The sequence below is a fragment of the Sceloporus undulatus genome, chromosome 1 (assembly GCF_019175285.1).
Source record: "Sceloporus undulatus isolate JIND9_A2432 ecotype Alabama chromosome 1, SceUnd_v1.1, whole genome shotgun sequence".
Classification (NCBI taxonomy): Eukaryota; Metazoa; Chordata; class Lepidosauria; order Squamata; family Phrynosomatidae; genus Sceloporus; species Sceloporus undulatus.
In genome coordinates this window covers 226256749-226280751 of record NC_056522.1, presented here as the reverse complement: position 1 = coordinate 226280751, position 24003 = coordinate 226256749, and the positions used below count along the sequence as shown (strand labels likewise).

At 39.7% G+C, this 24003-nt stretch overlaps 1 protein-coding gene and 1 long non-coding RNA gene across 4 annotated transcripts in view; one reads left to right on the top strand and one right to left on the bottom strand.

The window, feature by feature from the left end:
- ARHGAP15 (Rho GTPase activating protein 15) overlaps positions 1-21897 on the top strand; it is a 558688-nt gene extending 536791 nt beyond the window's left edge. For all 3 annotated transcript variants that reach the window (XM_042466422.1, XM_042466424.1, XM_042466423.1), the window contains one exon: positions 20633-21897. In XM_042466422.1, the coding sequence (XP_042322356.1) occupies positions 20633-20816 (184 nt within the window). In that variant the 3' untranslated portion in view covers positions 20817-21897. The remainder of the gene's footprint in view (positions 1-20632) is intronic.
- LOC121930232 overlaps positions 1105-24003 on the bottom strand; it is a 27711-nt gene continuing 4812 nt past the window's right edge. The window contains exons 2-4 of the long non-coding RNA XR_006103886.1: positions 17758-22498; positions 15583-15658; positions 1105-3458 (exon numbers count right to left, since the gene is read on the bottom strand). This is a non-coding gene — a long non-coding RNA (uncharacterized LOC121930232). The remainder of the gene's footprint in view (positions 3459-15582; positions 15659-17757; positions 22499-24003) is intronic.

Here is a 24003-nt window from a genome sequence, read left to right as displayed (position 1 = left end):
TGTAAAGAGTTGTCAAGCATACATTTTCACAAACAGGATATTTGGTCCTTTCGTGTGTATCTACTCTGCTTTTTCAAACTGAGAAGGAGCTGGCTGCATTTTACATTTTTAAAATGACTTGGCTTGGTAGGTTTTTTTTCATTGCCTTTGAAAGCCCCTCCAATAGTATTCAGATATTGAGACATATATCTGATGGTTAAATGCAAATAATAATTAAAGGGGAGGAAGGCAGGCACTCATCCTCTCCCCTCTTCTTTAAGTGGAAAGCACTGAACCCAGATGCCCAACTGTGGCAGAGAGTCTTCCAGCAACAGCATCTGGCTTCTTGGCAGTCACTTTCAGGCAAGTTGTCTAGGGAGCTTTGCAGTTGCCTCTTGGTTTATCACGTGGATCAGATACTGTGGCCTATCTGGCTGCTTTACCCAAGCAGAAGCCAATTCCTTTTGATTCACCTTTGATTTTTTCAGAAACTTGTTCATTCCATTTTTAAAAAAATGTTTTGAAGCCACTTGTGTTTTGCTGTAGGGTAGCAGTCGCTTGCATATCCAAGCATCTTTCTCTTTCTGCCAGATACAAAATCATCAGGCTTTTTGTCTCTCCATCAATGCTGTTAGTTTTTTTTAATAACGTCTTCAATCAGTTTCACTGCCCCTTGTTACACAGCAGAGAAAATTGATCACATAAAGGGGACAAAATAATAAAACTCCATGAATATGTTGTTTAGCTCCATTCTCTTTTCTTTTTCTTTTTTCACAAAACATGAACATACCACAAAACTGCAGTGGAATTCCCCCCCCCCCCCTGTACAAAAAAAACCTGGCTTCTTCCTCACATTTTCAAAGCACCATGTAGTAGAAAAGCATTGAGCAGACTTAAAATCAGAGTCAGAAAACAATATATCTTGGTGGGTTGTATTGCACAGCAAATAACTCTCTCACTTCTGGAAGCTATATTTAACAAAAGAGATTTATTTTTACCTATTATTTTTTTAAAAAAAATCCTCGCCAACAACCCACATCTAAGAAGAATGCAACAGTAGCTCATGCAAAAGGAAGCAATGACAATGTGATGACAAGTTCAGCAGCGATATGCAGAATGCTGTGGATAAATCAAAAATTAAAGCTATTGTATGACAGCTAGGAACACTTAGCAAGCGCAGTCTGCAAAATTTCCATTATTATTATATTTTGGAGGGAAGAAAGATGCAGCTTATGTATGTGATCTCCATTTGCTCAAGTCTGTCTCGGCAGGTTCAGACCAGCATAGATATTAAATGTGTGCTCAGTGCTTATGCTCCCCCCACTCCGCGATATGAGACTAAATGAAGAACCTAAATTCTTAAGGATTATTCAAACATTTAAGAGAACAAAACAAAATCAGACATACATGCAATGTTTTAATACACAATGCTGAGAGTGCAAATCTATAACCAGTTACAGGGGAGTAATGCTCATTGAATTGACCTGACTGCTGAATGTATGGGCATAGGATTGTACAGTGAGGCACAAATCAATACCTGTAGACCTCAATGGAACTTACTTCTCATTTAATATGTATAGGATTGCAATGCTGAGATGCCTTTAGCCTCTCTAACTTCATTTTGTTTGCAACTGTGAATGTTGTCAGTACTGGAAAGGAAAGTGAAAGTCTGTTTTAAAACTGAAAATACATGCCAGGTAGTCTTGTTCCCACACTGAAAGTACTGGAAATTCAAAACCAGACATATAATGCAGGACTGGGAATTGTGCAGCCCTTCGTGTATTGTTGATGTACAGTATGGCTTCCAGTGAGCCAATATCACCAGTAGTGAGGAGTGCTGGGAGTCGCAGTTCACTGACATCTGGGTGTCTGTGTGATTGCTGCTACTCTGTCAAGTGGTTAAAATGTTCTTGGAGAACGTAGAGGACAGGGAGATTACATGAGGTTTGTTGTCGCCAATAGCAGTTTACTGTGGGTATTAACCAATGGAATTTTATCTATTCGAAACCATGTATTGCACTGGCATTAACATTATGGCAGCTTTGAAAAAACACAGTGTTCCCATGCTCTAGCTGGATAACAAGTCTTCATAACTGGCCTGAAACTTCAGTATTGGAACTCAGGACTAAAAGTGTATCAGAATAATAACAGATGCAAAATAGTTGCAAGGACAAGGACACGACTCTTCCTTGTGGTAGAATCCCAAGTGATCTATATTTTAAAGCTACCTAGTATGTTAGAGGCAAAGCAATATCTTTCCAGCTATATTCCACAGAAAGATTTTATTGAAACCATAAGACCATTGCTAAGCTGCTACATCAATGTGACAAAAATAAAACCCAACTATTAGCACATGGTTTCAAGTGATCAGAGTTACCCTCATAACTGCCTCTTCAATGTGGTATCTAAGGTGAGGATCCATCATCATAATTTCACTATGAAATTATATCTCCCCATGGAACAGTGTTATTTAAATCTCAAATGTTTGTGCCACATAGTGCTTTGTATTAATAACAACATGATATCAAGATTTGTTGTTGTTGTTGTTTTTCAGTCCAGTGTTTCATTGCAGGATCTTTCCACATAGTAGCTACTCACAGAATCAAAAAAGGGAGTGAGGTCATGCTCACTTATAGGGATGTAAATCCTTAGCTATTACATCATTGTCTGCTGGGATAAATAATTATCATGCTTTTCTCCCCACTGTACAAGAAAACAAACATACCTCCACAGTATTTTCCTCATATTCAAACATCCTGAAATGTTGTGAATAAATTATTCGTAGAAATATGTAGAAAAACACATTTTCTGTCCAAACTTCTGTTTTCAGTAATTTGGGGGGGTTTTTTTGCACAAAAACCTATTTTCTATGCAAATAAACTCTCTTTCTTGCGCTGAACACCATTTTTTCTTCACTGAAAAATATATAGGTATATGTATAGGTGTATCTGTGTCTGTGTTTCTGTGTGTGTGTGCTTGCCTGCACACAAGATCATTGGTATTGTTCCCAAAGAAGTTTCCTAACAATCGAGAACCTATTTTTCAACCTGTGAATGAATAACAATTAATATTCTTTCAATCCCTAACATAAATACACAAACACACATCCCTCCATTAATTTCAAGTTGAGAACACAGCTGTATGCTGTAAATTGGACTCATACAGGTCTTCTCAAGATAGCACACTTTTGTGACTTCAGAACTATCGCAATGACTGGAATACAGGATTTTGCTTCAGCAATTGTTCTCTGCTGTACATAAAAGCAGCAAGAAAGAATCATATGGAGAGAAGAATCAATTTCACTCCTTTTTTGCCATGCATACTAGTATGTATGGATCATTCAGTGGAAAAAATAATGACAAATACTTTGAGAAACAGCATTTTCAGCATCTTCATTTTTATCAGTTGCCTTGTTGTTTCTGCTGCTGTTGCAATCAGTGCAAAATTAGACATTCTCAGTAAAGATATGGGCCACTTTCCTGTGAAGAGCCACAAATCTTCATATTAGTTTGAAAGTTAAGAGCAAATCTGCAAATTGGAATGCACTCTACTTGTAATGGGAACAAAACACTGGCAATGAAATACAAAAAGAGAAGAGAGACCTAAATCACAGCAAAATGATCTCCCTGAAGGCATCTGCCAAAGAGATGGTGTTTTTAGGCAGTGTCTCTGAAACAGCGTCTTGATGTCTATGCCACGTACAGATTTATTATTGTGTCTGAGAAACTGGAAGAGGAAGAATGTCAATAATGTGCCTAAGTAATACTGAGCTTTGGTCATAGGAAAGACTCCGGTATTGTGGGCACCACACCCACACCTACTGATGTGGTCCCAGTTTTTCCCCCCCTTTGGAGGCAACTAATTAAGAAAACCTTGACTCATTTACATGGATACTTTTGATCTAAATTACATGCCAAACCACACCAAATTAAGAGCATCTGTGAACGTGAAATGTTTGTTCCCTTAGAATCTTTAGAAAGGGCCCAGCTCTGGACTGCACATGTTCAAGTGACGAAAAGTATTTCAGATGTAGCATTCTTCTGAGACCTACTTTTCCACTAATAATTTGCAGTATGCCAAACTAGTATCTCTTTCCTTCTCTTTCTCTTAGCCCACAATAATTACAGGCCGTCTAGAAAGTTTCACTTTTCTCTATTTTCTCAAGCAAAAAAAAGGTAAGTGGCCACCTACTTTGTTGATACTTGTGAGGCCACTGCCAGAGCAGCAGATGCAGCAGTTGTCAAAAATTGTCACTGATGTTCATGCCTCATTCCAGTTACATATTTTCACAGAACTGACCAGGAATCTGTTCTCCAGTTAAGTCATCCTCCCTGAAAAATCCTTGCACATTTTGCATTTTCTGATTAACCCATTTTGGGCATATAGCAATACATAAGGGGAAAAAAATAAAATAAAAGTTCAATAGAATTTCTTGTGTTTTTGGAAGTCATTCAGGAATCTAAATCATAAGCTGTTTGTTGGGTTCTAGTGCAGACTATATTTCTCTCCTATGGTTCAGTAGGAAGAGATACCTGTTCTTTATTGGGTAGCTGCATCACCAGTTTTGAGCAGGTCAAAGTATTTCATGAGGAAGGTAAACCAGAATGTAGTGGAGTGTATCTGTAGCCTTTTCCTGGGGGTTTTTAATGTAATACAGTCCTTTGTTCTGTGGACCACAAACTGTAATCTGGAGACAGTCTCTTGTCCACCACAAAGGCTATTGCCTTTTTTCTTGGTTCTCTTTCAAGATTGATTTAGTTAACACGTAAGTGGTGAAGAAACAGAATGCCAAAGCCACACAATATATCAAAAATATAATTTGCACAGCATGATAAACTACTGTTGACCTATCCATGCAATGTTGCTGTTATTGTTCTTGGGTGCCTTCAAGTCATTTTCAACTTATGGAGACTCGAAGGCAAACCTATCATGTGTGGGTTTTTAAAATTCATTTACAGAGGGTTTGGCTTTGCTTTTCTCTGAGGTTGAAAGAATGGGACTTCCCCAAGGTCCCCCAGTGGGTTTCCATGGCCAAGCAGAGATTCCATAGTTTCCAGAATCATAGTGCATTGCTTAAACCACAACACTGCATTGGCTTTCATACAAATGTAGGCCTGGATAAATTGTAATCTGCCTACCTATCCAAATGCAGTCAACTATAGTGGCCAACTAAGAGTTTGATATGTCCTCTGATTTTATTGCTTGTCTAAGACAGAAATGATAGACTGAGTGGTGCAGGAAGTAGGATCTGGAACCCAAAAGACAAAAACATAGTTTTCAGGCTCCATTTAGTTTTGTGGATCATACCTTGATGCTGGCTAGTCCTATGTGGCACAGTGGTTAAATGCCTGTACTGCAGCCACTCACTCAAAACCATAAGGTTGCGAGCTCAAGACCTGCAAAAGGGCTCAAGCTCGACTCAGGCTTGCATCCTTCCGAGGTCACTAAAATGAGTACCCAGATTGTTGGGGGAAAATTAGCTTACAGTTGTAAACCGCTTAGACACATATGAAGCGGTATATAAATGAAGCTTGTTTGTTTCTTTATGTGGCATATCAAAATGCATTTCTAGACACAGCTTTATAAAGCATTACAGTGGTCCCTTGGCTTACACAGGGTGGATACGTTCCGGACACACACACACACACACACACGTAAGCCAAAAAACATGTAAGCTTGAGTCCCATTCGATTGAATGGGGCTCATGCTCGCTGCATGGGAGAGCATGTGCACCGCAGGCGGGCACACCATTCACTCTCCCATCACGCGGCATCCGTGTAAGCAGGAAGCCATGTATGGTGCGCCCACCTATTAAGTTCTTAACATTTAGGTGGCATCTCTTTTCCTGTAGTTTGAACCTGTTGCTCCATGTCTTAGGACTCTTAACCAAGTCTAGTACTTTACATTTCCCCTGCTGAAAATCATTTTGTTGGGTGAGGTAGCAAGAAGAGTAGCTACACAGAGGAACGTGCTAAGTCAATGAGAATTTGATCCTGTCTTTTCCCTTTGTGCAGCTCAACACACACACACACACACACACACATGTGCATGCATGCGCACGCGCACGCGTGCGCTTACATTATCTATTTATTTACTTATTGCACTTATATCCCACTTTTTCTCCTAAAATGAGGAATTATATCTGCACCCTCTGTCCAGGTGTAGTGGGGGGAGTTTCAAACAAACACAACCCATACTGTCTGGTATTTTTACAACAAGGCAACCATCAACTCATTTTCCAATGCTGAACCTTTTTACAGAAATGTGGGGGGGGGGGGAATGGTGTGGAAATGCACACATTTTCTATGAGATTAGCTCCAAAAGGCCTGCTTCTAACAAGAAGAAAAGTTCTCGAAAAAGAAAAGTTGTCATTTTTTTTTCACACGAGGGTGAAACAAGTCAGGATTGACAACCCTGTTCACAGCTAAACCCCTGGATTCTGCCCAATGTATTCTGAACTGGGACAAAGTTCAAAGAAGTCAGGCTTGAACTTCAGCCAGCATCAGCCTTTCCATTGCTTCCCATTGACTCTGTCAACACTTTGAATTACTTAATTTCAGTACCAGCTTGACTTTAGCTAGCAGTATTTTTGCTTTTTTCAAATTCTGATTGTGAACCCATAACATCTTATTGGACTGTATTGCTAAAAATTGACTTTTAGGAAAGGGTGTAGACTTTATTTTTTTCAAAAGAAAACCAGCCCTTTTATTTAAAAAGAATGTCATGTTTTGTTTGATTTTGTCTCTTTTACTTTTTTGCAGTAGCCGGAGTATAATTTGAATATATTAATATTTCCAGCAACAGTGCTCAGGGAGCCTAGTTAATAACTTATGCATGGCTACATAGATATACTTCAGAGAGAGGTAATGTTTTAGCTCTTGTGTTGGTAATGCTTAGAAACGTGGAATGAAAGAGTCTGATCTTTTCCTGCCCTTTGTTGTGGCCATGCATTGTGGTGGTATGGAGCCAGGGTTCTTTCTGTTGCCTACACAGCCTGGATTCAATAAGGATTTCTATATGTATATTATGACAATGTGGTCAAGGAAACCAGATTTTTTTTAACTATACCTTTGTGTGCCTGTGCAGCATAACAAAAAATCTGGTGCTTATTTTTGTTGTACTCATTCAATATGTTAACATATTCATAATATGATACAGGTTATGTTAATCATATAATTAAAGTTAGAGTGTTAGATGAAAAACCAGCAAGATGTTACTTGAATGGAAAATGTTTGTCCCTTCATACAAGAGCCATTACAGCACTGTAGAAAACTGTAAATCTGATGAATAATCACTAACCCATGGCTAGATGTGTGTTAGATGATTTCTGAGTCCTTCCCTAGGGTGAAAGCCCATCCAGCTTTCTACCCACCCACGCTGAAAAGTTGTATCTGTCCCAGATGCTGGGCAATTTTGATCATTCTCTTATGCTACTCGACCAGTTTGAGGCATTGTAGCCATTCTGTCATTGGCTGCTCTTGCTTTTCCTATGCTATACTTCTCATTGTTTCCTGTTTATTTCCTACTGTGGTCTTACCTTTCTGGAACTTTAGGCCAGGTTTTAAGGCCAGCTATTTACAGAATAAATTCAGAGACATAGCCATGTTAGTCTGGAATAGCAGTATGTAAAGGGATCTTGTAGCACCTTTAGGACTTACTGAGCAAAGGAAATTGTATCACAATCTTTCATAAACTTGGTCTACTTCCTCAGATGCATGGATTGAACTGGTGCCCAGGAAGGACCTTGATAATCAGATTGTATGAGTAGCCAAACGTGTGGGTATGGTGATGAGGCTACATGTTCAATTTTAAATATCATCATTGAAGGACAGAGGCAGGAGGAAAGATGTTGCCTAAGGTCAGAATGGGAGGATGACTTTATGAATGAGTCAAATTAAAATTAAAAATAGTCTTTGCCCAGGATGTTTCTCCCAACACAGTATCACTGTCATGGTATCCTCTTATCATTCCATGTTCCCTCAGCTGTTCTTTACACAGGTCTTTTTCTCATGTTTCTGCAGGGGGGAAATGGCTTTCCATGAGAGATTTCCAAATCCAGAGAAAGAAGTAATGTAATAAATAACTGAAAACTTGGAGAGGGAAATGTGGAAGAAATGTTGCCTTTTTTTCCATCGCATAAATCTGAAGACTTTAAAAGAATGCCCAAAGTTCTGATCTTGCGAAAGTCCTAAGTTTCTGAGATAAAGAGAAAATTGCTACAAAAAGTCAGCAACACAACTAGACCACTTTCAGCTTACAAACATGTATTGCTCAGGATCTGCTTTCTTGTAGTGCTGAGATAAGATTTGTGAGGCCCTTCAGCTGTTGTTGGACTTTAAGTCCCAGCTGGATAGTGAGGAATGCTCATCACTGTGGTCCAAAAATATATGGAGGGCCAAATGATTCCCATCAGTGTTGAAGGAAACGTGCCTTGCTTCTGGAAAATCTCTTGGTCAAGTTTTGGGAGATATCTCCCTTTGATGTTGTTCTTGTATTCTTGTATTTCTGACTAATAGCAACTTTTAGGTGAGCTTACAAGGGAGTGCTGAAAAGTACTGAGCCTGAACAAAAAGAGAATGACCTAGAGTCAGGAAATGTACATGCTATTCCACATATTCACCCTGAAGTGTGATACACTTGGTGCATCATTTCTCGTGTTTCTGTAATCCTTTCACACACACAAATGCTGATATCTGGTCATGGAAATACTTTGCCGCTGCTGCTCTCACATCTGAATCATTCAAAATTTTTGTTTCATTCAAATTCTTTTAAGATTTGGTATCAGGAAATAGTCAGATGGAGAAAGATTTGGTGAATAGGGTGGATGATCTATGCACCCAGACTCTAAATTCTTCAAAACATCCATTGTCTTGCCAGCCCAGTGAGCAAGTGCATTGTCCTGCAAAAGGAGAACAACTTTCTGCAACTTTTCCTTCCCATTTTTATTTCAGTGACTCCTTTAAACAACACAGCAAGTTAGAGTAGTATTCTTCATTAGTTGTTTGGCCCTTCTGAAGATACACAATCATAAAAATAACTTCCCTATCTCAAGGAAACTGTGGCCATGACCTCTTCTGCTGGTCTTTGGGTCTTGAATTACTGTGGCCATATTGAATATGTTATTGATTATTACCTTTAATATTATTAATAATAATATTATTATGGTGTTGGTTATTACCTTTAAAGCCCTATATGGCTTGATCCTGAGTTACTTAGGGGAACACATCTCCCTATACAATCCACCCCGCACTCTTAGAACAAATGGGAAGAAATTGTTAGAGGTACCAGCATCTAAATATGTTTCTACTTCCCAAAAAGCATTTAGTATAGCTGCCCCTAGACTATGGAATGGACTCCCAGAGGAGATCTGCCTTAATACATCCCTGGAAACGTTCAGGAAGGCAGTTAAGACAGAGCTTTTTTGACATGCATACCCACCTGACCTTTTATGAATTATAGACTGTTCTGTATGGAACGAGAGCATCTGACTCCATGATTGCTGATTTCATGATTGTTGATTTTATGCTTTTAATTCTGGTTTTAAACTTGTGTGGTAATAATATTGTAATGCTGTAATTGTTTTTTTAAACTCTGCTGTGATCCTGACTCAGTCCAATCGGGAGAGGCGGGAAGATACAAATAAATTTTTTATTATTATTATTATTATTATTATTATTATTATTATTATTATTATTATGAATGCCACCATTTCAGTCTCCGGATCATAGTGATGTAATCATATTTCATCAATAGGGATGGTTTCTTGCAAAAACAAAAATCACTAGATTGCTCAAAATGCTGCAAAATCAACTTGGAGGTATCTACTTGATTTTGTTTCTGGTCACTATTTTGGCGCCCACTTGGCTGACAGCTTCTCCATAGTCAACTCCTCATGAATTATAAATCCAATATGTTTTAGCTGAAAATTTGCCATTCTGCCAACATCAAGTCATTAACACAATGAACAATTCAGGAGTTGACACCATTGAAGGCTTCCCAGCCCTTGCTGCAACTTTGGTCTCAGAATCTCCAGACAGAAAATTGACACACCACTTCTTCACAATTGAATATGATGGGCACCTATCACTCAATGTTTGCATCATATCTTCATGGATTTCCTTTGGAGCTTTTTTTCTACAGGAACAGGAAATTCATGATAGCCCAGATTTAGGCACTTGAAAATTCTACGTTTTTTGTTGACCTGGTTCTAGCGATGATCTGGGGGGGAAAACCCTCAGAAATTACAGCTACAATCCTGAAATTTGGCAATTTGAAATAAAAAAGAACCCTCTTTCAAGCTATAGTGGTAAAACATGCTCAGATTTTAGGAACTTGGGGGCAAAGCAGGAAAAGGCAGGTGGGTGCCGTGGCAACTGCACACCGTGGCCTCACCCCTGCTTTTTTCTGGTGCAAAAAGAAGCAGGCAAATGCCACTCCTTTTTGCACTGGAAAAAAGCTGGCTTTTCCACTGCCACAGCAGCTTTTTGGCTCTTCTGTGATGTGTGGCATGTAAACACCATGCTGCCAGAGTCTTGAAAAGCTGCCTACCATGCTGGCTAGTGGGCAGTGTGACACCAGCTTGGGGGCAATGTCAGAGCATGTAGCATCTAAACACAGCACGCAGACGCTGCCCCCAATATGGTGCAAAGGAGCAGTCTGCTTTGCCCCTTGGTCAGGCCAGGAAACTTTTCAGCATCCCCTGATATCGTGGGGTTTTCTTAGCAAAATTTGTTCAAAGGGGTTTGTCTTTGCTTTCCTCCGAGGCTGAGAGAGTGTGAGTTGCCCAGTGGGTTTCCATGGCCAAGTAGGGATTCAAACCTTGTCTCCAGAGTCATAGTCCAACATTCACAGCACTACACCACACTGACTCTTCAGCTTCTGCCTCCCACAATTAATTCATTCAGCAGGGAGTAACCATGGGAAGGAAGGTGTGAAGAAGTCTACCTCCCCCAATTTTATGGCATGTGCCAAAATCTGGATAAAATCCTATTTTTTTTCCTCAGTGTAGTACAGATCTATAATCAAAATGATCTACATGCCTTCAGAGAATATTACCAACAGTGTCCTGTATATAAGGCTGACCTGATTTTTCTCCTCTACTCTGCCACCATTGAAATCTTTCCCCAATGCTAACAAATTTTTAGTGGGATTTGGTCTCCTGTAAGGTGTCTGCAATCTTTCCTGCTGCTTGCTTCTAATGCTGACATTTTCTGGAACTGCTCTTTCTGTAGGAGGCTTCTAGTATGATACACAATGTGACATGTGAGTTCACATTTCACCTTGCGCAAATCATGTGTGTATACACAGTATTCTTCACCAATCATGGTCCTTTTCTTGTCAATGATTGCCAGCAGCGGTAACAAGAGTGAATAATATCTATTGTGAAAAGTCCAGTTTCCATGTGTTTCCCCAATTTATTTACTGACCTTCATTGCAACAGCTACACTCCTGACCCTCATGAGATGGAGCCTAGGGGGAAATGGCACTGAGCACCAATTCCATATCCTGTTGTTCTGTAGTCTAAATTAAGTGCTAATTAATTACCCCTGGCATCTTTGCCATTGCCTGTCAAATTGGATTTAGGATATTCTTTCAGTGGTTAAACAAACAGCCTTCCATCTCCAGCTAAAATCCCAAGTGCTGATATTTCTTTTTCTTACAAATCAGTATTTTAAAAGGAAACAAATGTGTCTATGTCCATTGCAGGTAGCATTGAAATTAAAGGAACAAGGGTTGGTATTGTCAATTTTGATTAATAGCCCTTCATTAATAAACATCCTGTTATTCATTTTCCACCTGCAGTTGCTGATGTTCCCTGGAATCAATTAACTCGTATAATTTAATTTATTTTACAAAGGCATTTTTGGATGTGCTGTGTTGATGATAAAGCTTTCTGTGTTTGCAGTTCTTGATTCAAAGTGAGATTGTTACCTAAGTGCATTTTATTTTTTTAATGTTGTGAGGAAATTTGGCTTCAGGCAGTCTGGAATAAAAAGAATGAAAGTCAATTTGAAAACTTAAAGCTGGATTCAGACAGAAGTATCTGTTGTCTACTGGGATGTTCAGATTTCAGCTCTGGGTAGACTGTGCTATTCATCAGGCTGTAAGGACTATGAAACTAGAAGCAAATATACCATGGTCAAAGGTGCCAAAATCAGTGATGATGATGCTAATGATCTATGTTTCCATAGACACATGGGACTCATATACCCTTATATAACAAACTGAGCAGAGTAAGGAGGTTATCCCATGGCTTACTAAATCAATTAACCTCTATCCATCTTATAGCTTAATTTGGGCAGCATCCTGATGTTATCAGAAGTTTTTTGTCACCAAATTTGCTGCCTGAATACATCCAGGGTGCATCCCCGCTTCCCTGGAGCGCTCCAGCAGCCATTTTCTTAACTCAGAAAACTCCTGATCCATAAAGAGCCTCAAGGAGCACTCCTGGAAGTGGGGATGCACCCAGGATGTATTCGTGTGGCAAATTCAGTGGCAAAAACCTTCTGATAACATCAGGATGCCGCCCAAATTAAGCTTTAAGCTGGATAGAGGTAAATCGATTTAGTAAGCCATAGTATAAGTTCCTTAGTAACCAACAGGTGGAAGCTCACATTATCACACCAGCGCTTAAGTGCTGGTAAATTGCCTCTCAAACATTGAGGAAGCATGTGTGTGTGAAAGCCTGGTGCACTTCCTCAAAGTCAGGGAATCGTCATCTCCCTCGAGCATCAATGAATCATTTGGGGAGAGGGAATTTCCTCTGAATGGGAACTTTGCAGTAGGAAAAGGAAAAAGTCCAGCAGATCCGCTCTCCCTCGGAGGCCTGATGGAGCTGGCTTGCCTTCCTCTCCCTCAAGATGGTGGCTAGAGAGAGGGCTCATCTTCTTTCAGGCAATGCCTGTTATAGCTGCCTTGCCTTTCTCTGCCTCAAGATGGTGGCTAGAGGGAGGTAGGCACAGCTCTGAGATGAGGGTACTCTGGGTTGCTCCCAGAGTATCCTGGCCCATGCACACACCTCTTTACATGTGATAGCATAGCAGAGCCAGCATTCCCAGGCTGAAGCACTGGGACTTTTGCAATAATAATAATAATAATAATAATAATAATAATAATAATTTATATACTGCTTTTCCACAGATCAAAGCGGCGTACAGACAATTAAAACCATACAATTACAGAACTCTAAGCACAATCATTCGCCTTCAAGGGTAAACAGGGAATTGATGGCAACAGGGTAGATAACTTCATTCTTCGGGGGGAAGGCTTGACAAAAAAGAAGAGTTTTAAGCCTCTTTTTGAATGTTTCTAGGGGGGTTGTCAGATTAGTGGGGATGATGGCATCATCTTCCAATAGCTTCAGTTCCATCTACTATCTCACTGCAGTAGCTGTGATATTTTTTTCTCCCCAGTAACAGTATATCATTTTGAACCATCCCTGTTGTAAACCCACCAACTTTTCAAAAGAACTACTCCTGGTACAGGTAGAAACTACTAAGACTGTGTTGGGGACTTTGAGAGAAAATGTTGGTTCCATGATGAGTGCCTCCATTTCAGAATTTAGCAATTCTTATAAGACTGCTCCTTAGGACATCTCCAGATTCTCCTGCTGGTCACTCAATGCAGGGAATATTGTGGTAGGCAAAATGGCTTCCAGGAATGCAAATCTATAATTCTGGATCTTCTTATGTGGAACACAATATAAACATCTGAAGAATATTGAGATTCTCCAGAACATTGTTTGAAAACCAAAGCTTGATCCATTTCAGTATTTTAGTATTTATTTACTTATTTTGCACCTTGTTTGCAAGAGTTCAAAATACACGGTTGGCTTTTCAGTTCCAAATTCTGTTCAGCAGAGTTCTATTTATGAATAGAGTAACTCTTGGTCTTGTCCTGCTTCCTCTGCAGCCACCTCTTCCTTCCCAATGCCACACTGAAGTGTTTGGGAACAATACAGGAATTGGTGCTGGAGGCAGCAAAGGAGAAAGGGAAGGCATAAATCAGCAAAAATGCTTTCCATTTCCCTATGAAAAAGTCCTCCATTTATAGAAGGTGTCAATGATTCAATTCCGAAGTTTCGTGCCAGCTTTTATGGTATTTGAACTTAGGAGTGCACTTGTTTGTTTCATGGTTATATTATTGACTGACCTTATTTTGGATCTGCTGTTCAATTAATTAATTGAAATTTAAAATAAATTATCTTTGTTTCTCTCTCTCTCTCTCTCTCTCACACACACACACATCTCAAAGGGGCAAGATAAAAACTTACATTTAAAAAAACAAACCTTTAATGGCCAGAATAACAACATAAAATGTACACAGTTATCTCATGCTTTGTTGTATTAATGAAGGGCAATATCTCCAAGAATTTAAGCTCTTGTTGCTAATATTTATAGTCTGTCGGATACATCCTTCACATAATTCAGATGTACGGTAAAACATGGGTAGTCAGTGCACATACACATGGTTTCATACAGAGTTTGACACATGGATTTGGGCTTCTGCATTTCTCTACTAGAAAAACTATGCTGCCTGACTCAAATACAAAATTCTGTAACAGTCCAATGTGCATATCTGTTTCACGGGACAGAAAGGTAAGTATTGTAACTTCACTTGACTCACATTCTAATCTGAGCCAAGAATGTAACTCACACCTTGTCTAACTATCATAAGGCTCCAAGTCTCCTTCATGATATCCTGGTATTGTTTACTTGGACTATGAGCAAAAGGGACTGAGCAGCTTGCAAAAGCAAATGCCATTTTAAACCACTCATGATAAATATGAAATAGATTTCATAAGGAATTTTCACTGTAGAAAATGTATTCATGAAATAGCAGGTTTGATCTTCAACTACATATTTTTCAGTTTTAGTATAATGTCTGAAAAAAGTGTTTGTTTTCAGATGGTCCTTTATTTATATTTGTATGTTTCATTTTCAATTGACCTATGTCTCCGATAACTTATTAACTTTCTTACTTATCAATCTATCAGGCAGGACGTATTACCAGGTTATTTTCCAGTACATTTGGTACAGTTAAGGTATGAATGTTGAGCTTATTCCCAAGCAGTGAAAACAAAGATTTGCTCCTGCAGAGAGTCTAAACCATTGTAGGCAACTTGAGGATTGACAGGCAGTCCAGATAATAAAGCCTGCCTGGTGAGCATAGTTTTCCCTGGGATGTATTTGAGCCCACAGTACATTTAACGGGCATGATTATAGATTTATTTTCATAAGAGATTCTGTTTCAAGCTTGAATAAATTCTTCTACCCCCTCCCCCACATAAATGTGTTGGGGACTATTGCTCTTATAGCTGCTGTGAGGGGGGTTAACTTCTGCAAATCACTTTTTGTATCAGTAAATAAACAAACAAATCAAATATTAATCTTGAAACTGGTTTCCATGATGAATCTAACTATAAGGTACTGGAACTGATGTGGAGTTATCTAAGGTTAATCAAGCACTCAGAGATAGAAAAGTTGGTAGATATGTGCCAATACATTATGTTCACAATAAAATGCTTTTAAAATTATGCTGATTATTTTTACACTGAAAGAGGGATGTTTATTACACCAGAGTTGATTCCAATCTGGTACTTACATTTACGATACACTGAAGACCATATTGGAATGAAAAAATCCATGAAAATCCATTATTTTATTCCTTCTCCCTGTGTCTGTTGGGAAGGAAAGAAAGTGTTGCATGAATTTTGGAAAACCCCATTTCTCATATCCTGACTCATTAAATGAAAAGAAATACACATAGGTAGGATGCAAAATACAGAGAACAGTAACCAGTTAATGATTATTCGAGAAATACAGCTTAGGCCTGTTGTATAGGAGCACCACTTATGCAGTGAATATTGCAATCTGGTGCCCTCCAGTTGTACTGACTGTACTGGACTGTAGCTCCCTTAATCCCTGGCCAGTACTCATGCTGGGTTGACCTTATGGGAGTTGTAGTCCTAAATGAACATCTGTTAATTAAAGCTTTTCTTTAGCTTTCTTATTGTTAGGTAGTATTTCATATTATATTTCTGCTGCTATTTTAGTTAGTAGGTATTTGTTTTGGTACATTATTAGCCTCTTTGGGCTTTCTTCTAAAATGAAACACTGAAATTAAAGTAAAATTAAATAGCCTTCTCCTGTGTAACCTTGAAATGAAAGCAACATCATTTACTTAGCTTTAATCATGCTATGGTCTTACTAATCTATCCCTGGCCTTGCTCAAGTATCAATTTGTCCACACATATTCTTTGTTTTTTTGTTGAAAGCATCCGTTCTCTGACATTCATTCATTTTACAGTGATATTTTTATTAAAACCATGAAAGTAACATAACAACATAACATAATAATACATAATAATATACACTCCCCGGTGAAATCTCAGGCATGCAGCTTCAGTATTCTACCGGATTCAACCAAGCCAGATGCCCAGGTTTTGACACTGGCCAGGAATGCCAGTGTGACTGGGTGACCTTGGGCAAGTTACACTCACTCAGCCTCAGAGGATGGCAGTGGTCTCCTTAGGGTTGCCATAAGTCAGAAATTACTTGAAGATACACAATGAAAACAACAATAGGAATGCATTGGCACAGCTAAAACATGTTTGCCTTCTATGCCTGTTTCCTTGAGACATCAGATACATACCTTGATTACATCCCATTTGGGCTACTGTAATACACTTTACATGGGGCTGCCTTTGAAAATTGTTTGAAAACTTCAGGCGGTCCAAAATGCTGGTTCCAGGATGCTGACTGGGGCCAGTTATAAGGATCATATGATTCCTTTGTTAAAACAGCTTCACTGGCTACTGGTTCATTTCTGGGAACAATTCAAAGTGCTGCTCATGACCTATAAAGCCCTTTACAGCTTACAGTAGGTCCAGACCATCTGAAAGACTGCATCTCCCCATACAAAACCACAAGAATGCTGAGATCTACAAGGGACGGCTTCCTCTCAGTCCCATTGCTATCACAGGCTCACTTGGTGAGGGTATGAGAGAGAGTCCTCTCAGTGGTTTCTTTCATCCTGTGTCAGGCTGGCCTCCTCCCTGGTTTCCTTTTGCCAGCAAGCTGGCAAAGATCTTTTTGTTTAAGTAGACTTTTGAAGGGTGAGCAAGGGCAGCGGTGTCCCGTACTAGACTGTCACCCAGCATAGGGAGGGGCTTGGGGGCAGAGCTAAAAGGGCCTGTTCCCAACTCTGCATGGCTTTACCTCAGAGTAAAGCTGCATGGGGCAGGGACGGGGTGGAGCCAGGCCCTTTCCCTCCCTGCTGTGTGTCCTGGTGTGTGGCAAGGGGGTGGGGGGCACTCACTGGGTGTCACTCCCCCCTTCAGTTTTGGTGTCATGTGGTGTGATCCACAAACCCAGCATCCCCCAAGTGATGCTTCCGATCAGGGGAGCTTCTTATTGGAATGTTTTATTTAAACTTTGAAAAAAAAAACAATTGAATATCTATATGATTTTATACTGTTTAGTTTGGTGATTTTAATTGTTTTAATTTTATCGTGAACAATATTTTTTTTAATTGACTCTCTCTGGGAGCCACCTTGAGTCCTATTCTGAGAGAATGGTGGTATACAAATGAAATAAATGAATAACTATATTATGAACAAACTGAATAAATTTGTGACAGTTATCTAACCTAGCCCAAGACTTCAGAGGTAGCAGATGGGAAACCATAAACTCTGTGCATACACCAAATTAGGATTTCATGGAGAAATGTTCTAGCCTAGTCTTTCATTTTGTCTTCAATTATTCATATGCAACATACCCCTTGCAGGTGTCAGAGGTGAGTAATGCACTCCTCACATGTCCATTACAAGGATCACAGTGGCATCACAATACAGTGTTTTCTACATGACTCTACCCTTTGATGTGTTACAGACCTTTCTCTAAGACATGGAATAGATGATTAAACTTTTGCCATTCATTGTAGCTTCTGCGAAAAAATAATAATAATGAAAATATTTTCAACAGCAACAACAAAAACATCCTGGGTTTGGAAGAGAAAGAAACCACGTTTCTATATAGCTTTACAGCACTTTAGTAAAAAATATTTAGTTACAGGCACTTCTCACATCCTTCATTTTGTTCCCATCCAACCTGCTCAAAGGTGTTATAAAAGAAAAAACAAGTCAGTGAAGAATGGTTAAGTATTAAACCTACATTTAGTTCCATTCTTTACTAAGGATTACACATGAGTCCTAAGAATTTCCATAGCAAACTCTTTCTAGTCCAGTGACCTTACATATTTTAAATAAAACAGCTCTGTACTAGTTGGAGCTGTTCAGTGGAGCATGACAGAGATATTAGACTGTCACTGTCATAGCTTGGAGTACAGTTCATAAGCAGCTCATGAATTCACTGCACTCTCTTCTGTTAGACAAGATTGGTGAACATTATAGGCCAGGCCTTCTCTGCTTTGCTGTAATTTGGTGTCTATACAGATTTTTCTGGGGGTTTTACATTTTGTTTCAGAAGTATCCATTTATGTTCTGCCCATTATCCTCCAAATGGATTATCTGACCAATAAGAAGCAGAAGAGAAACTGGGGAAATTGTTTCTTGTATGGCTGAGTAATAAAACTGGATAGTAAGCTCTTAGTATAAATGCAAGAGTGTTCAGAAACTCTTAGCTTGCATTATTGAATGTTGTCTTTAAACCCCTGTAATTTAATCAAATTGTCTTGCTTTCTTATGACCACTCTTGAAGATTCCCTGCTTGAACTGTGCTAACAATCATTTATCAGCAATCATTCAGCTCACCAGTTAATGCTGTTTGGGACCAATTCAAATGTTAATAGTTTCAGAGTGGACATTTTAAAAAAAAGTTAGATGTCATGCTGCTGGCTTGAATGTGATGGGTAGCTATGATGCTGAAGTATGCTACTTACTGAAAGGGCTGAACAATGTTAAAATGGGCCATTTACCTAACAAAATGTTTGCCTTTTGGAGACTATTGGACTGCAGCACCCCAAATACTCACTATGGCATAACTGCAGTTTAATGGCATCTTAAGGGCCACAAGGTATCTCATCTCTGATCTAAGAGAAGGCCTGAATATGAACATTACTAAGGTCTTCCACTGATTTGAACTATTTTTGGTTAATGGACAGTAAGGCAACGTTACAGGGTGCTTCCACAGAAAAGGGTTTTTCATGGGTCTCCAAAAAAAGAATATGTAATTGGTCTTAATATAGCAGAAGCCTTGAGGTTTGGATTACATTCATTGGATATGCATGGGAAGTTCCTTCCCAACACTTGGAAAGAACTTTGTATCTTTGGTATTAGAAGCAAAATGACTAGAAGAGATTTAACTAACAGCAAAGTTTCTGCATGAGGAATTCGCTACAGCAGTGCTTCCCAAAGTAGTGATCCCTGGACTGGTGCCAATCCCGGAGCCATTGGCTGCTGGCCCTTGGCATGTTTTCAGGAAAGAAAGAAACAATTGCACCCAGTGGGCAAAAATATAGAGCCAATTACTGACAAATTGGGGGGGGGGAAATTTGTTGGTCCCCCATATCAGATAGGTTGAGAAGCCCTGCTTTGTAGGATGAGATGTATCCCAGATTTCCACAGCGAAGGAATACCATTGTTTCTTTGAGGTTTGAATTTCTAATACAGATATTCATCTAGTTGGTGTAGAAAGTATCTTTATTTTCCTCATGTTTATTTTATTGGACAGTAAATGTGTGTGTGCGTGTGTGTGTGTGTGTGTGTGTGTGTGTGTGTTTGTGTGGGGGGGTGCACTGCAGGTCTGGTGCTTTGCAGCTGAAAATAAAAAGATTGGCATTTATATGAGCAACCCCTAACCCATGCATATCAAAGGAAAAATATATATGGCTGGACCCAAAACATCTTATGTTAGCTCAGAGAATCTTTGCACAGTGGCTATGAATGTGAAGACAAAACTATCACACATCTTCCCTGCACACAGACCATCTTGTTGATTTTACCTCAGCAATGAAGGAGCTTCTCTCAGCTCGTAGCAAGGTGATTGTGAATGTGATGTGTCTATAAGATACCAGCATGCATGTGCCAACTGTACCATATAATGAACATCTGTTTGTGCAACTGTTCTTTCAGTATGGCAATGGGGTGTTCTGTTTTGTTTTTAAAAGATTTATCTAAATATTTGTTGTCTTTTTTCAACCCAAAAGTCCCATAAGTGCCTGACAATATTAATAACCAAGTAATAGTAAAATAACAACAGCTAGCACCTAAAAAAACAAAACAAATGTAGCATGTGCTAGTGTTCCTCATAAATGCACTCTTATCCCAGACATAGGCTTCTTGCAAATATCAGGTGATAGGACAGATACTTCAATGGAATAATGGGATTTTTGCCAACCTATAACTTGTTCCATCACAAATGTAAAGAGAAAGAACCTATACCAAGCTACACAACAAAGCAGATGAAGGGCTCCTATGCCCATGAAGCAGAAATAAGATAGCATTGCTCACTCCATCTTGGATTCAAAAATATAATTTTCATTTAAATTACTTTTATCTACCATACAGCCAAGCTTCTGGGTGATAACTGAAACACAACTGAAAAATCAAAGTACTTCTCTGCTTTGTATTAAATTCTGTTTCTTCAGATGCTTTTTTTAAAAAAAGAAACCAATCCCTCTCTTTTTCTAACAGGATAGCAGCAAAGGAGAACCTGAACCTTATGACACCTCAGAGTTTAGGAATTGTGTTTGGACCCACCCTCCTTCGACCTGAAAAAGAAACAGGATCCATGGCAGTCCACATGGTGTACCAAAACCAGCTGGTTGAGCTAATGCTGAGCAAATACTCCACGATCTTCAATTCTGAGAAAGACTGACAGACTAGAAAAGTGATGGAATATGTTCACATCTGTCTTGATAGCTAATATTTTTACATTTCTGTAAACATCTTTCTGAAATATTTCTTTTTCCTTCTAGTGACAGATGCCTCATTTTGTGAAAACTTAATGACGTTTTTGTCTTTAAATGTCCAAACATTGCAGTAAAAATATATTGTCAACATTTGCTTATATGTACTCAGTATTAACCCTTTCCATGAGTCAGTTTCAGCACACTCTCCTATGCTTTGTCATTTTGTATTCCTTTATTTTACACTGGGATTAGACAGTATGACCAAATTCAGAGGAAATATTGCTTAGAGGCATATGCAGTGGTGCACCCAGACAAGCGGGGTTGGAGGTTAATGGATTTAAATGGGAGGTTGGAACAATTAAACTGGTACTGATAATAGTCTATCGCTTAAAATGATTTTTAATGTATATACCTGTTCTTGTGTGGGCAAATGATAAAAACACACTGAAGAGTAATTTCTCCTTGAGGGAAAGTCAAAGGATCAAATGTTGCCACTGATTTTCATGCCCCTCCCAAAAAGGAGTGAAATGTTGTGAAGATTGTGTTATAAACTATAAGGATGAAATTAACTCCTGGATCTCATCTTAAATGCCAGCCACTGCAATGCACCAATTGCCAAATGCTTATGTTAAATGTGACATCCATTTTGAATCTCCATCCCTCTGTGTAACTTTGCTCTTTCCCTAGCTATGTCATGATTTGGAGAATTCTATATTGTGCTCTCAAAGATGCTTTATTGGTGAACTGCATTAAATTCATCTAGAAAGAACTTTTTCTAAAAGCCTTTTCATATGCCCTTAGGATTACTTGGCTAGACTTGAATCAATTTATACATTTGATGGTTAGTTTCAGTTGTCATGGATAAACAAAAGGGTAACTGTCTAGAATATATCAAATATTGTTTCATTCCGAAATGTATGTTTCCAGCTATACATATCCCCTATCCTGTTTTGTAAAAGTATTCCACTGATAAAATGTAGACTTATGTTTGACAGCTTTTTAATCAAGTTCAAAGAGAATAAATAAAACTAATCCAGTGTGGTAAAAGAGTCCGCCTGGTTATCGATTTGTTCATAAAATGAAAAATAAACCATGTAAATAAAATGTGTGAAAAAACAGATCTAGAAGCAAATATTTTGAGCAATTAAAAAACCTTCTAAAATGCAGGATTAATGCATAAATCTGCTGTGTATGAGAGATATGTCTCAAGTATCAAATCTAATAGTTAGGAATTACAATGTCATTGTTTGACACCATTTTACAGCCTGCCACGTTTTTAAGCAGTTGAAGTTGTGCTTTAAAACTATCATCAAGGAAAATAAATGTTCAAGGATGCTGCTGCTTCATTAAACAAGTGCAAGTTCAAAGAGAGATATGCAGAATCCACAAGTGCAAAAAGAACTGAACCAACCACAACATTATCCGCAAATAGAAAGAAGGAAGAAAAACACAAAAGCTGTAGCTGGTCATATTACCTAAAGGAGGAAGCGTGGAACTTGAGGATCCTCATATCCAGCTCTAGGATGGACCTGTTCCATGCCCAGCCAAACCCCAAAGCCATTGAAATGCAGACTTTTGTTGACCTTCCATCAGCAGGCAAATAATTTTTAATTCAGACAAGCCTTCTGTATTTAGGTTTGGTTCGTTGCTGAAAGAATTTTAATCGATCAGTCCTATTTTTTTAATTTTCTTAAACTGATTTTTAAGTGATTTTTTAAAAAGTGCTTTACCAGACCTTATCTAGTTTAGGGAGCCGAATTTCCCATTTATTTTAGGATATCCAGCAATAGAACAGTAGCTACCACTGCAGGGAGGTTCCACTGTATGAAAAGCCATCTGGACAAAGTGAAACACTGCCCAAAACTCCATATTTTGTATTTGCCACTACAAATAAGCCCCTTCAGATTTTGAGTAGTTCAGGAGGAAGGACAAATTGGTGTACCATACAAGTCAAGCTCTGGGAAGTATTCTTGTCTGAACTGGGGAAAGAAATATATGAAATGTTTGGTTTTAACTTTTTGTTTTTATTGTAAATAAACTTTGAATATATTTTTAAAACATTACACCACATGCCCCCTGACACCTGGGCAGGAGAGCTTCCAGCTGTGGGGAGGACTTTGCCTTGCCCCAAACGGCGCCTCTGAGGGAGAGAGGAGTTGGTGAGAGCAGCTTCTCCTTCATAAAATCCCTGCCTGCCAGGCCCTGAAGGACGCCGACGCATACCACCGGGCTCCACCGAGAGCTGTGTTTGCTGCCGGGCGGCCCTTCCCGGGTTGTCGGAGGTGTTTGCATCTCGGCGGCGGCTCTGGTGAGCCAAAATTGGAACATCTGGGGGGAAGGCGGAGAGAGGGGCGTGTCGGGGCAGCGGCACGCTTAAAGCCAGCTTGCCTGGTCTCCTCCTCCGTCACGCCTCCCCTTGTCACCGGCCCGGGGAGGCCGCCCACGGACTGTTTGCTGGGACTCCGCAGCTCCGCAATTGCGGCGCTAGGGGCAGGACGGTTGTGTCCATGCCAGCTTGTGATCAGAGGATGTCTGCAGTGACACACCTCTGTTCTTTCCGTTGCTTGGTAGGGGGAGGGGGAGGATATGGATGCGGGGAATGCTTCGGCTGGGGAGGGAGAGGGTAATGTCTGCACAAGCAGAGCTCCCATTGAGGTGGTGTGGGGTAGGGGGAGGTATGGCGGTAGGAGAGTGGACTTGCGTTACAGAGGAAGGCGAGATCGATGCGTCATATCTATCTCTCCTTCCTGTCCCCCTCCTAACCAAAAGGACCTGAGGGTCACTCCAACCGTGCCACAAACCCTGTCTCTGCTCCTGTGCAATGCCAGGTCTATCAACAACAAGACCCACATTATCCACGATCTGTTGGAGGATAGCAATTGTGACCTGGCTTGCATTACCGAAACCTGGCTTGGGCCTGAGGGGGATGCTGTGTGGGCGCAGGCCCTCCCTGCCGGGTTTTCGGTGAAGGACCAGTCCAGGTTAGGTGGGCGGGGGGGGGGTGTTGCCTTGGTACATAAGAACACCTTGTCTCTCACCAGGAACCACATCCGTCAAACTTCCTTTATCGAGTGTATTTACTTGACCCTGAAGGCTAGGGACAGTCTAGGGATTTTGTTGGTGTATCGGCCACCCCGTGCACTAACAGACTCC